Source organism: Odontesthes bonariensis, chromosome 19 (assembly GCF_027942865.1).
Source record: "Odontesthes bonariensis isolate fOdoBon6 chromosome 19, fOdoBon6.hap1, whole genome shotgun sequence".
Lineage (NCBI taxonomy): Eukaryota > Metazoa > Chordata > Actinopteri > Atheriniformes > Atherinopsidae > Odontesthes > Odontesthes bonariensis.
Genome location: NC_134524.1, coordinates 31432579 through 31445464, shown reverse-complemented (window position 1 = coordinate 31445464; position 12886 = coordinate 31432579). Strand labels below are relative to the sequence as shown.

Here is a 12886-nt window from a genome sequence, read left to right as displayed (position 1 = left end):
TGGTTTAATTTATAACATCTAGCTTAATCTTTAGAAATAAGCCCAAGTAATATTGAATACCATGATATTGATTTTTCTCTGAGCCTTGAGATATAATCAAACATAAATTTCAATAAGGACAACAAAAAATATTTTTTTGTACTGATGTTTGGAGGGATTTTTTCAAATTCTAAAGCTGATCTGCTTAAAACTTTACAGCAAACTTTTGTGAGCATCTGTGCAGTTTCAAGGCCCCAAAGTTAGTAGCTTGGATAGCTCACTAAGTAAAGCAAGTGCACCCTGTGCTAAGGCTTGGATCTTAAAGTGCAACATACAAGATGCTATTTTCATGGCAACGTAAGCAGTTTCGATTACAGCACACATCAACTGTGTTGTGATGAGCGTATACAACGTCACATTCATTTCCATCCAGAGTTGCATCAATTTTTCTCCAAGATCTTATTTTGAGAGTTGGACCACTGCGTAAAGTCTTCTCCAGCACACCCCAATGGCTTCCACTGGGGTTACAGTCTGGCCAATATGTGTGATTATTCACAAATTGAGCCAAAAGGATCCTGGAATTGTCATTGTCCCAGACTGGTCCCAGTCAGCTGGCATACAATGTTTATCAACCTAGACCTGACGTGAAGGAGTAACCCCAGATCATAATGCTGTCCCGCCATGCTTGTACAGTAGGCACTAGACTTGATGGGTGCATATGGGTAAGAACAGCTGCAGACAAAGTGCTGCACCCATCTGAAACAGGGCAAATCTGGACTTCTGTAGCTTTGCTTGGCTCCACCAGTGAAGTTGCAGACATGCGAGTTTAAATGAATGAAAAGGACATGATGGTGATCGTTGTTTCTCCCTCTGTTCTGTGTAAGCCGTAAAATCAGAGATTGAAGCTGTGGTTGAAACTAATGACACATGTTTATATACATATAAACGTAAGTTATAACCTTATTGTTCTTTGTTATTATCTCTGCCTCACAGATGAAGCCTCAGTTAGAACCTCAGTTCTTCTTTCAGACTCACTTGGAATTAAGTTCTTCTATTAAAAAGGTTTGTTCATCAGTAGCTCGTGTTTAGCTCCTCTGGTGTTAATTCCAAATGTTGTTGGAATGCATGTGTGTACATATGTATATATATATATATATTTATATATATATGTATAGTACATATGTATATATGTATATAATGTGTAATATGTTGCACATGTATTGATTTCACACATGCATTCAGATCCTTCATCCCTGCGTGACTGATAAACTAGAACATTTGATTTTTTTTTTGCTTCTGTTCTTTTGTGAGCATGTTTGTTCATCACACGCCATCTTATTATGTTATCTCATCCGTGACCTTGTCAGTTGACACTTTTGGTGCCTTCTGGAGGTTTCTTTTGTCAGCCTTTAAAGCACGACAACAGATTCACATGCAGGGCTCAGAAGCTCGTCTGTTTTTAAGACAGTGCTGTGACATCCCACAACTGCAAGGCGAGCCAAAGGGCAAGAGGAAAAAAAAAGGAAAACAATTCTCTAAATACTTCAAATTCAAGTCCTAACTTTTTTATCTTAACAAGTGGTGTATGTTCCAAAAGTCATTGTTTGTGTAAATATGTCAGAATAACCAGAAGGAAAATATTTTATTAAGATAGCAACATTAATCAATATAGATAATAACAAAATTAAAAAAAAATTAAAACAATCCTTTTTGTGCCAATATTGTCTTTTATATTGTTTCCTTTACATACTTGTTACATGCTTGTTTTCTTAAGATATATATGCCAGCATTTCCAACAGTTAGAAGTGATTGGAAGTGTCATGAGTTACTTCCATTTATACATGGTGTATACAATTAGACATACCATTAACGTTTGACTTTTCTAAAATGTTTTCTCCACCATGTATCCAAAGCCTTGTGGAACATTGATATCATAAAATTGTGTAAAACTTGTTCAGAAGCAAAACACAATTTCTTACAATTCTCTGAAAAATGGGAATGGAGTACATTTGGTTTTACAATCCATTTTTTATCAGCATTTTTCTCCTTACGTTTACCTTGCTGGTGACCCCTCCAAAAGACCGAAAAAAAAAATTAAATAAATGCCATAAATACAAGGGAATAAAAGCAAGATGAAATGATGCTTAAGGCTCAGTGAAGCGGTGCTGATGACTGCTGAGGGTGTGGGAGAACGCAGACTCTAAAGCCTGGTTTATAGTCGGTAACGCAAGACGCAAGAAGAAACGCAAGCCCTTGCGCGGTTGCAAGCCCCCCATTGCGAGCTTGCGTGTGTCACCTCAATTTTCTAAACTTCACGCAAGAAAAGACGCAAGCCTACTACTTGAAAACGACATACTCATCGATCAGACAGCATGCAGAGCGTTTACACACAGCGCACTTCACTCCTGCCCGAGCCGAAATCAGCCAGCCTGAAAAGCTGATTTCCCATAAGCTATAAACTCTGTAAATATATAACTTTAGCAACATTTGAAACATTTTCAGGCGAGAAAGTAGTCGTTTAGACCCCCAAGGTGTTGAAAATCTGACAAAATACCGGCTATTTACAAGAAGAAGAAGCATGAATCACTCGAAGAGGTCCTGGCGGTGAATTTGCTTTCATCATAGTAGGCTTGTCATTTAAAAAACCCGCTACTCCACCTACTCTCCTGGCAGTGAATCGCCACGCAGCACACGCAAGTGCCGACAAAGCTAAATGAAGTATAAACGTCTCGAGCCATTAACATACGCGCAAGAAGAAAGCGCAAGGGCAGTTAAAAGAAGTATAACTCAGCCTTAAGTGGTCACATACTGTAACAAGCTGCTGTAAAATTCATTTATTTAATATGAAGGTCAGACTCATGAATTCATTACACAACAGCAAGTCACTTTCCTCTTCCCTTCCTTCCTATTTGCCATTCTCCATTTTTTGCAACATTCACACATTCCACTCACCCCCTTATGGCCACTTGCTTTGTTGATCGGTCCGACCACCTTCAGGTGAAAGGCAGGATTCAGATGGCCGTTTTTCCCTTTATCTGCTGACGCCTTCGTCCTAAACAGATAAATGAGGACAGACAGAAAAATAAAGCAGGGCTTGATGACTGCATGCTGTCCTGCTTCTCAATTTGACGTAGCCCCAGGTGGACAAAGAGACAGAAAGGAGTGAACACAGAGTTTCTCATCTCGAATGATGTGGGAGAACAAAATAGGAGGTAGGACAAAAATAATTGTTTCAGCCCAGTGTCTGGGGAGCTAATTTCAGATCAGGGTGTCCAGTTGAACTGAATGGTCTTGTAAAGAGGTTAAACCTGTTTTCACAGATGTGTCAGACGCTGTCAATGTGATGTAATATCACATGGAGTAATAGCTGCAAAATGTGAGCTAGAATGAGATTCCTTTACATTCTAAGAGTAAAAGCAGGACAAATAGCTCAGCCTTTTGGGGAATTCACTTTTTTTTCTTTTTCTTTTGAGGACGAGAGGATCAATGTCAATCTCAGACGTTCAGTTTAGAGCCAAAGAAGGCAAGCGACCGCATCAGAATGTAGGGAAATGTGTGTTTACAATTTCCTGGAGCTGTGTGAGTCATAACTGAAGCCCCTAACTATATGAGGATACATCTTGTTTTTGTTCCAAAGGTTTGTATTGGGAATTATCACATCTTTGATTGCTTTATTTTTCTGGAAATTTGTATCAGTGGACCGCCAGTTTTATTCAGCAAGGACAATTTCACAACTGATCTAAATTCCCTTAAACTATGTGTACATTTTATATACTGTACAAGATCAAACAGTTATCTATGTGTCTATGCATGAAATCTGCACGATATCTTTTAACTTATCTTGACTGTTGCTTGTTTTTAAATTAATTTAAATGATTTTTTTTGTTTCTCTTTATATTCTTTTATGTATTTTTAATGCTTCTTCCACTCCCTGCTGCAATGCTTTTATTTTATGTAAAGCACTTTGAATTGTTTGTACATGAAATGTGCTATATAAATAAATTTGATTTGATTTGATTTGATTAAACAACCAACAAACAATGGTCTGGCACTAAACAAAGGAAAACCTGCAGGATAAACTTTGAGGGAGGCCATGACAAACGAGAATCAGGTGTGGCAATGAGAGACTGAAGACCTGGGGGCTATTCCAGAAAGGAGGTTCAACAAACTCTGAGTCTATCCCTGAAACTCTGAGTTTCCCATCTCAGAGTAAGTCAACCCAGTTCCAGAACAGCTGATCTGCGTTAGTTCAATCAACTCTGAGTATGTTCACCCTCAGTTAAGCGCGTGCATGACGACAATAAAAAGCCATCATCGATGGAGCACCGAAATACGAGCAACTATTGCGGCCCAAGCAAAAAAAAAGCACATCTTTAGAAAGAAAAGCAACACAGCTGCAGCGGGTTCAATGTGTAAGTCATTGCAGTATTCATGTAAAATGTAACCACACTGTCTTCTAATATTACAGGTGAAAACAGTGATGTTCAGGAATTGAATGAAATTTTATTGTCATTTAGCTTGTAATCATATTTGACATATTAAACAAAGTTACATACATATCATTCAGTGGCCATTTCAACGTGTAGTGTCTGTATCCAGTTTGGTAGATTAACAGGTGAGTTCTACTCAGCCAACAGAAAGAAGGCAGAGGCCCGCAAATCAAGTATATATATATATATATTTATATGGTAGCCACTTATAGTTCTCTTCCTATTCACATTTTTTTGTTTGACTTGTACACTGAAGTGATGTGAATACATAATGAAAGACGGAAAAACCAGCACATTCTTATCCTTTCCAACAGAGTGGGTCTGGCCATTACCAGGAGCCTCTGCAGCCCAGATTAACACAGTGAGATGTTCAGTAAATATACCAGGTCAATGCTGCATGAATTGTAGAATGGAGTGTCATCCCTATGATTACACTTACCAGTGAAGAACTTGGACAGAATCCATCCAATAAAAAAGATGGCAAAAACAGACCAAGGAAATGGTTTACTTAGAGCGACAGATCTGGGGTCCGTTTCACAAAGCAGGTTCAACAAACTCTGAGTTTGATCCTGAACTCTGAGTTGATCTACTCAGAGATAGAAAAGTCTGAGTTTCCGGTTCCAGAAACGCTGATTTGAGTGAGGTTAATCAACTCTGAGTAGGTTCACCTTAAGTTTTGCGTGTGCACCACAACTTTAAAAAGCCAGCATCAATGGAGCCCCGATTCGACGAGTCACCATGGCAACGGGGAAGAGGAGGGGCTACGTTTTTCACCAACCTCGAATTGGAAATCTTAATGCGCTCATACGGCGAGTTTCAACACGTTTTTAGAAATAAGTGCAACACCGCTGCAGCAGCAAAAGTGTAAGTTTAAATGTAGTCCTTTGCAATCACAATAATATTACAGGGAAACTGCTTGAATGGTAGCCCATTCATTTATTTCATTTAGGTGCAATCTCGCGGGGGAGAAGCGCACTTGGCAGCAGCTTAAGATGAAATATAAAAACATTGTTCAAACAGGTGAGACCTCGGCATGGAGGTACCTCATTTTGATCATGTTTTACACTGTAAAGTAAATATTAAGTGGCTATTTGACTGTGCAGTTATTTTATTCCCAACATAATGCTGTTTTCACACACATAAACTATGTCTTCTCATCTATATCATGTTCTGTTAAATACTTAAGCCTATTTAAACTAACACAGACTTGTACTGAGCCAACAGAAAGAAGGCAGATGCCCGTAAAACGGGTGCTGCCCAGCACCGCCACCTCTGAGGGAGGGCAGTGGCTGAGGGAATCCCTGGAGGGAATCCACCCCCAAGACACGAGTGCCTTTATAAAATATATTAGGCCTATATATGTCTTTTTTAAGCCTATTCATACAAATATTTATTTATTTGTCTTTTATGTCTTTTTTTTCTTTTGTCGTTGTCAAAAGGACATGTTCGTGAAAAAAGTCATCTCCTTCTGTACCTAATGGACTTATAGAAGTAGAAGAACTCGCTCTGCTGACTGAATGAATGAGGAAATCAAATGGCGTGTGTGGCTGAAAGAGGGCGGAGACAGAAAGAAACTCGAGGTTTCTTGAGGAAAACCTGTTCCCGACCAGGTTAGGTTCAGAGAGTCTGTTACTACGGTAACTGACCGAGAGGTTAAGTTACCTCTCTTTGTGAAACAGGCTAGAGTTACCCCTCTTTCTCGGGGTTGAGTTACCTCCCTTTGTGAAACGGAAAACTCAGGGTTTCCCTCCTTTCAGGGTTAATAAACTCAGAGTTTTCACTAAACGTGCTTTCTGGAATAACCCCCTGGTGTGAAACAAGAGGGGACGAATGCACAAGAGGTACAGCTCGACAAAATAAAACAGGAAGTAAGGAAACTGAAAAGCAGGATGAAGATCAATAAAAAACATTTAATAACATTGAAACTGATAAACCAAACCACAAAACATGGTTCATGACACCAAAAGACCTATCTGCAACTGCAAGTATCATTTATTTATTTACGCATTTAGTCCTTTTTTAAGGAATATGCTGCTGCCTTCGTGCATTCCTTACGAATAATACTGCGCCCTCAATAAAACACGACTTATTTTCATATATTGATTGATTTTGGTAACATAAATGACTTTGATAATTACTCATGAGGAAAATCTCTGTATTGTTAGAGTCTACATGCCCCGCTGTGTTCTCCAGCTTGTCTCTAACTGTCAGGTTTTGTATTGTGGACTTTTTTACTGAACACGGCTGCTGGAAACAAGTAAGCAGTAAAAGAGAGCTAAAGCAATAAAGTTGTGGGATACAAAACCAAAATAATTAGCTTTAATTGTAACATTTCTTTATGGTTTTGTTGCTGCGAGTGACTTCTTCTCACACAACAAGTTATCATTTGATTGATATGTTTATATAGAAATACTTTGAAGTCCAGCCTTAAAAGCCAATAAGCTACTTTTAAAGTTGAAATTTATGTTGATCCTTTATGTTGTGCCAACAAATAAAATATATCTGACAACAGCATCCAAAAACTAACACAGAAGATGGATGTACTGCCGAGCTGTTTTCATAGGTACTTTATAAATGAATATCTTAGTGATAACTCAGTGTATGTATGTACTGCAGGCTCTTAGCCAAATAGAGGTCTATATATAAATATACTCAGACAGGCCAAAAGGAGCAGGAGCCACTTGCTGTCCTTCTGTTGAACTGAATATAAACCCAGACTATTGGCCATGGAGCAAAACTTGAAAAAGCCCTGGGTTTTCACTGCTGCTGGCCATGTTAAGTGTTTTTTTTTTAACATTTTAGCGGTGCGATTCATGTATCGATAGCAATTCGCTCACTTATGTCCTCCCCTGAGTTGCCTTAAAATCCTGCTGGGGCCCAACATCATCACTACTTAGCTTCTCTCTCTGTCTTCATTTGGAAGGTCGGGGTCTTTAAAAGGCTGCTGTGATGCTGGATCCTCTCCAGACAAATTTGTGTTGAAAACACTTTGTACTTTCTCAGCCAGTGCTATGACGAGGTTGACTGTATGTGAGGGATGTGGCAGAGCTCATAAAAGAAGCTCACGGGTTTATGACTACATGGATTTTGTGTGATTCTGACAGAGGTTAGCTGCAGCATAAAATGTTGCCATATAAGCTGATAGACACAGAAAGTTCTGGTGTATGTACTGATCTGCTGTGAACGGTCAAAGACACAACCACACGTGCTTCACTTTCCTTCCTCTTCTGCATTTCCTCTCCAATATATTGCTTCCTGAATGGGAGATGAAATGGATATCAAACTGAAAAGAGCACAACTTTCTTGTTCCATTCATCTATTTTCTATATTTGGCTTGTTATGTGTTGGTCCTATGATGGAGTTGCCTACCTCTCGCTCGATGGCAGCCACATACCTCCCCCTACAACTTAAATTGAATTAAATCGGTCGAGAAAAAATGAAAGGATGAAAGTTTGCTGGCGTCTGTGTAGGAGTCGAGGACAGTGAGCAGTGTGTTAGCAGACAGAAGGACAAACAGGAAGGGGACCGTACTTGTTGCTCTTGTTCTTCTCTCTCTGCGAAAGCCATTTGTGTAAGTAGGAGGTTTTAACTCTGTAGCAGTAGAAGAGCAGTAACACTGCAGGTAGGACCACCAGGAAGGCAAACAGCAGACCTGCCACCAGACCCACTTGACCTGTGGACACACACATAAAAATACTGAATGTTTAAATGTGCTAAAGGTACTCCTGTCACTAGACACATCATGCATAGATGAAAAAGTAACAAATCTGGATCATTCACCATCTCATTTAGCCGGTTTCTCCTTCTGCCTCCTTTAAAGGCTAAGGATGGGGTGAGCAGGGAGTGCCAGTTTTTGTGAGTCCATGACTATGTTTAGACTGCAGACAAAAGTGCCCCAAATCTGACCCACATCTGATTCTTTTACGACAGTCTGAACAGCACAAATCACATTTATTCAAATCCGACCCAGGCCACTTTCATATGTGGTCCTTAAGGCTTCATTTAGGCTACATTTACACTGCAAGTCTTGATGCCCAGATCTGATTTTTTGCCTAAATCCGATATTTTTTAACGTGTGGTTACACGTACTTTAATAATGTGACTCATATCTGATTCACGCGATTACACTTGCCTATCACCTGAAACATCACGCATGCCTACTTAAATGTCTTGAAAGACTGATTTATTACGATAGGTGCCTTTAATTTTGGTTTGTATCTCCTCCTCTCCCCAAAGACCGAGAAGACAGGTCACTTCCTCAACTGTCCACTGCACCTCGTTGGTTTTGACCTCCGACATGTTCCTTGTATGTTTATGCGTCTCGCATTCACTAGCTTACCACGTGCGACAAAAAATCTAAATCGTCGCATATTTAATGACGTGTGGAACGCATTGTGTAAGAATATCCGATCTGCCTGTTTACACGGCGGTCGCATTGTCACATATCCGATTCGTATCTGATAAATTTCCACATATGAAGGAGGCCTGTATCCGATCTCAAAATATCCGAATGCATGCATCCTTGTCCTATTCACATGGTCAAAAAACATATCCGATCTGTGTCACATGAGAGCAAAAAATCGGAATTGGGTAACATTTAACTGACAGTGTAAATCTAGCCTTATTGGATACATATCTGATGCTTTTCAGAGCGACCTGAGTCTGAAGGATCATGTCGCATTTCATTCTCATTTAAGCTGGGCATACACTGTGCGATTTTTGGCCCGATGTCGACAAGATTTTCACTCGTGCGACTATTTTGGAGATCGGGCCGAGTTTTGGCTCAATCGTGCGTCTCACATCGTGTAGTATACATGGGGTAACGACAAACGATTAAGCCCTCCCGACCACCTCCTGATCGATCGGATGAAAATCAAACTTGTTTGAAATCCTGGTCGCCCCTCGTGAGGCTCTCGCAGTTGAAGCAGCTGGACGAGCCGATTGACCTCATCCTGTAGCACTACGCATGCGCGAACATAGGCACGGAAGAGAAAATTGTCAACAGAAGAGGAAAAAGACAACAGAACAGCATGGCAGCGACCGGCGACCGAGTCCGACGTGTCGTGTAGTGTGAGCAGCCAGATCGTATCAGACCATCGGATCGTACAGTGTGAGAACAGGAATCGTGAGCTGTGACGTTTTAACCCTTGCGATTCACTCGTACAGTATGAGCAGCAGCTGAATACCGCGATTGAAAAAATCGCACAGTGTATGCCCAGCTTAAAGGCCTACAGAAAGGTGATTTTTTGCACAAAACTGAAATAGCAGATCGATTCCTTATATACCATGGAATTTTTTTATGATTTTAAAATAATTTTAGGCCCCTGGATAGTCCTGATTAGGCCCAATAAACTATCACCACATTTGACTCGAATTTGGCAAACTGGAACGACAGGTGCGTGACGTCGCGAGTGCCAGCTGCTGGAACAATCACCAGTAGTTCTAGTAGCGAAGCCAGCAGTTTGCCAGACCTGGACAGCTTCTTCACGGCAAATTTCGATGTGTGCCGCGGGACGTCGCTTGGAAATATAAAACGTTGGGTTCAGTGAAGTTTTTATTGCGAGTAGATGTACGAAGTGCTGTGGGTGCGTGTGTTGCCCTCAGCAGCTCACACCACCGGGGACAGAGGAAGCAGAGAGACCCACAGTCTTGTGTCTGTGTCTCCCTGTCCGCCTGCCTCCTCTCTGGTGAAATCAGCCGGAGCCATCCCGCCGTGTTCAGCTCCCTGCGGTGCGGACACTCAGGGAGAATCCACCTGCCGGAGAGCGGACACACTTTCCGCCAGGTGGAGAGTGGAAATCTCGGCAGAGCGATCATCAAGAGCCCCGACGTGTGTCGCTCTGCCGGCTGATTTCAGGGCAACCATCCCGCATTGCCTTCACCACTCAACAAGCATACTACAATAGCGGCAGCCAGGAAAAACCCATGGCACATGTGACGTCACACGGAAGCCCCGCCCCCAGTCTGGAATTCCAGAAAGGATTTCCAAGCGGCAAATTCAAAATCGCAAATTTCATGCATTTATGAAATGTTTTGGTGTAGAGTCCAATAATCATTATTGTTCTTCTGTGTATGTATTATCATTATGTATTGGGTGTAGTGTCAGCTTTCTGTAGGCCTTTAAGGCTACATTTACACTGTCAGTTAAATGTTACCCAATTCCGATTTTGTGCTCTCATGTGACACAGATCGGATATGTTTTTTGACCATGTAAATCGGACAAGGACGCATGCATTCGGATATTTTGAGATCGGATACAGGCCTCCTTCATATGTGGAAATTTATCAGATACGAATCGGATATGTGACAATGCGACCGCCGTGTAAACAGGCAGATCGGATATTCTTACGGTAGGCGTCCATTGTTCCGTCACGTCAACTTAACTCGCCGGATTGGATGCCTAGTGTCGCCGTGTTGCTACTACAGTGGGCGTGTATACGAAGTTGTAGATAGAACATACGGTAGAGTGGCTCCGGGGGAAAGTAAATAACTTGTGATTTTAACCAACCGAAGTTTCTCCCTCTAAAAATTTGAGTTTTGGAGGGAAATTAATGTGTATAAATCGTCAGCAATGGAACATTATTTCATATTGCACCATGGATGTGGATCTGCGAGCGAGGAGAGCTGCTATTGTGCTGCTGCTGCGACACAGGAGATCTCCTTCTCGCTGCATCACCTGTCCCTGCACCTTTTCTCTGATTTAAAAATGAAACATGAACAAGACATCTTGTGAAAACATGGCCATGGGTGTAATTTGGTTCTTTTGTTGAAATGAATGCCTATCACATTTATTGATAACGTTTAATCCACTACTCCACCTCTGCCCATGAAAGAATTTGATGCACTGGATTGAACCTCTATTCCTTGATGGTCATTACTTTACTGCAAAAGTGGAGATGCTCACACAATTGCCTGATGTTTTAAGTGTGTTTATTCGCCTACAATCGTTTTAGCACAGCCATACTGGACACTGCTGCTGTTCATTTTGCCCGCAATAGCAATGACATGAGCAATACCCGAAACGTTCAGGGGTGAATAAACAAAGGGAAAAAAAACTACATGGTCTACTGTCAAGCAGGTTCAACAAACTCTGAGTTTGATCCTGAACTCTGAGTTGATCTACTCAGAGATAGAAAAGTCTGAGTTTCCGGTTCCAGAAACGCTGATTTGAGTGAGGTTAATCAACTCTGAGTAGGTTCACCTTGAGTTTTGCGTGTGCACCACAACTTTAAAAAGCCAGCATCAATGGAGCCTCGATTCGACGAGTCACCATGGCAACGGGGAGGAGGAGGGGCTACGTTTTTCACCAACCTCGAATTGGAAATCTTAATGCGCTCATACGGCGAGTTTCAACACGTTTTTAGAAATAAGTGCAACACCGCTGCAGCAGCAAAAGTGTAAGTTTAAATGTAGTCCTTTGCAATCACAATAATATTACAGGGAAACTGCTTGAATGGTAGCCCATTCATTTATTTCATTTAGGTGCAATCTCGCGGGGGAGAAGCGCTCTTGGCAGCAGTTTAAGATGAAATATAAAAACATTGTTCAAACAGGTGAGACCTCGGCATGGAGGTACCTCATTTTGATCATGTTTTACACTGTAAAGTAAATATTAAGTGGCTATTTGACTGTGCAGTTATTTTATCCCCAACATAATGCTGTTTTCACACACATAAACTATGTCTTCTCATCTATATCATGTTCTGTTAATCTTTTGTTGAAATGAATGCCTATCACAATTATTGATAACGTTTAATCCACTACTCCACCTCTGCCCATGAAAGAATTTGATGCACTGGATTGAACCTCTATTCCTTGATGGTCATTACTTTACTGCAAAAGTGGAGATGCTCACACAATTGCCTGATGTTTTAAGTGTGTTTATTCGCCTACAATCGTTTTAGCACAGCCATACTGGACACTGCTGCTGTTCATTTTGCCCGCAATAGCAATGACATGAGCAATACCCAAAACGTTCAGGGGTGAATAAACAAAGGGAAAAAAAACTACATGGTCTACTGTCATTGGGTAACGCACTTCGTCTGCCGTGGCAAATTTGCATAAACTTCGAGCGAGCCCAACTTTTTGACGTGCCGCCGGTCCCCCACTCGCCGTGCCGGAATCTCAGCATGCTTTGCGAGCACGGCGACAACGATCGGCCGGATTTAATTGAAAATGAATTGAATGCGTTGGATACGGCTTGACGTGCCGGAACAGTGGACGACTACCGTTACGGTAGCCGTCCACTGTTCCGGCACGTCAACTTAACTCGCCGGATTGGATGCCTAGTCTCGCCGTGTTGCTACTACAGTGGGTGTGTACAGAGGGGCGTGTAGAATGGCTCCGGGGGAAAGTAAATAACTTGTGATTTTAACCAACCGAAGTTTCTCCCTCTAAAAATTTGAGTTTTGGAGGGA

General features: G+C 41.3%; 1 protein-coding gene across 1 annotated transcript in view; it reads right to left on the bottom strand.

Annotated features, from left to right (window-relative positions):
• adam19a (ADAM metallopeptidase domain 19a) overlaps positions 1–12886 on the bottom strand; it is a 251379-nt gene that overhangs the window by 19156 nt on the left and 219337 nt on the right. Inside the window, exons 19-20 of the mRNA XM_075450674.1 lie at positions 8001–8142; positions 2932–3031 (exon numbers count right to left, since the gene is read on the bottom strand). Of these exons, the coding sequence (XP_075306789.1) occupies positions 2932–3031; positions 8001–8142 (242 nt within the window). The remainder of the gene's footprint in view (positions 1–2931; positions 3032–8000; positions 8143–12886) is intronic.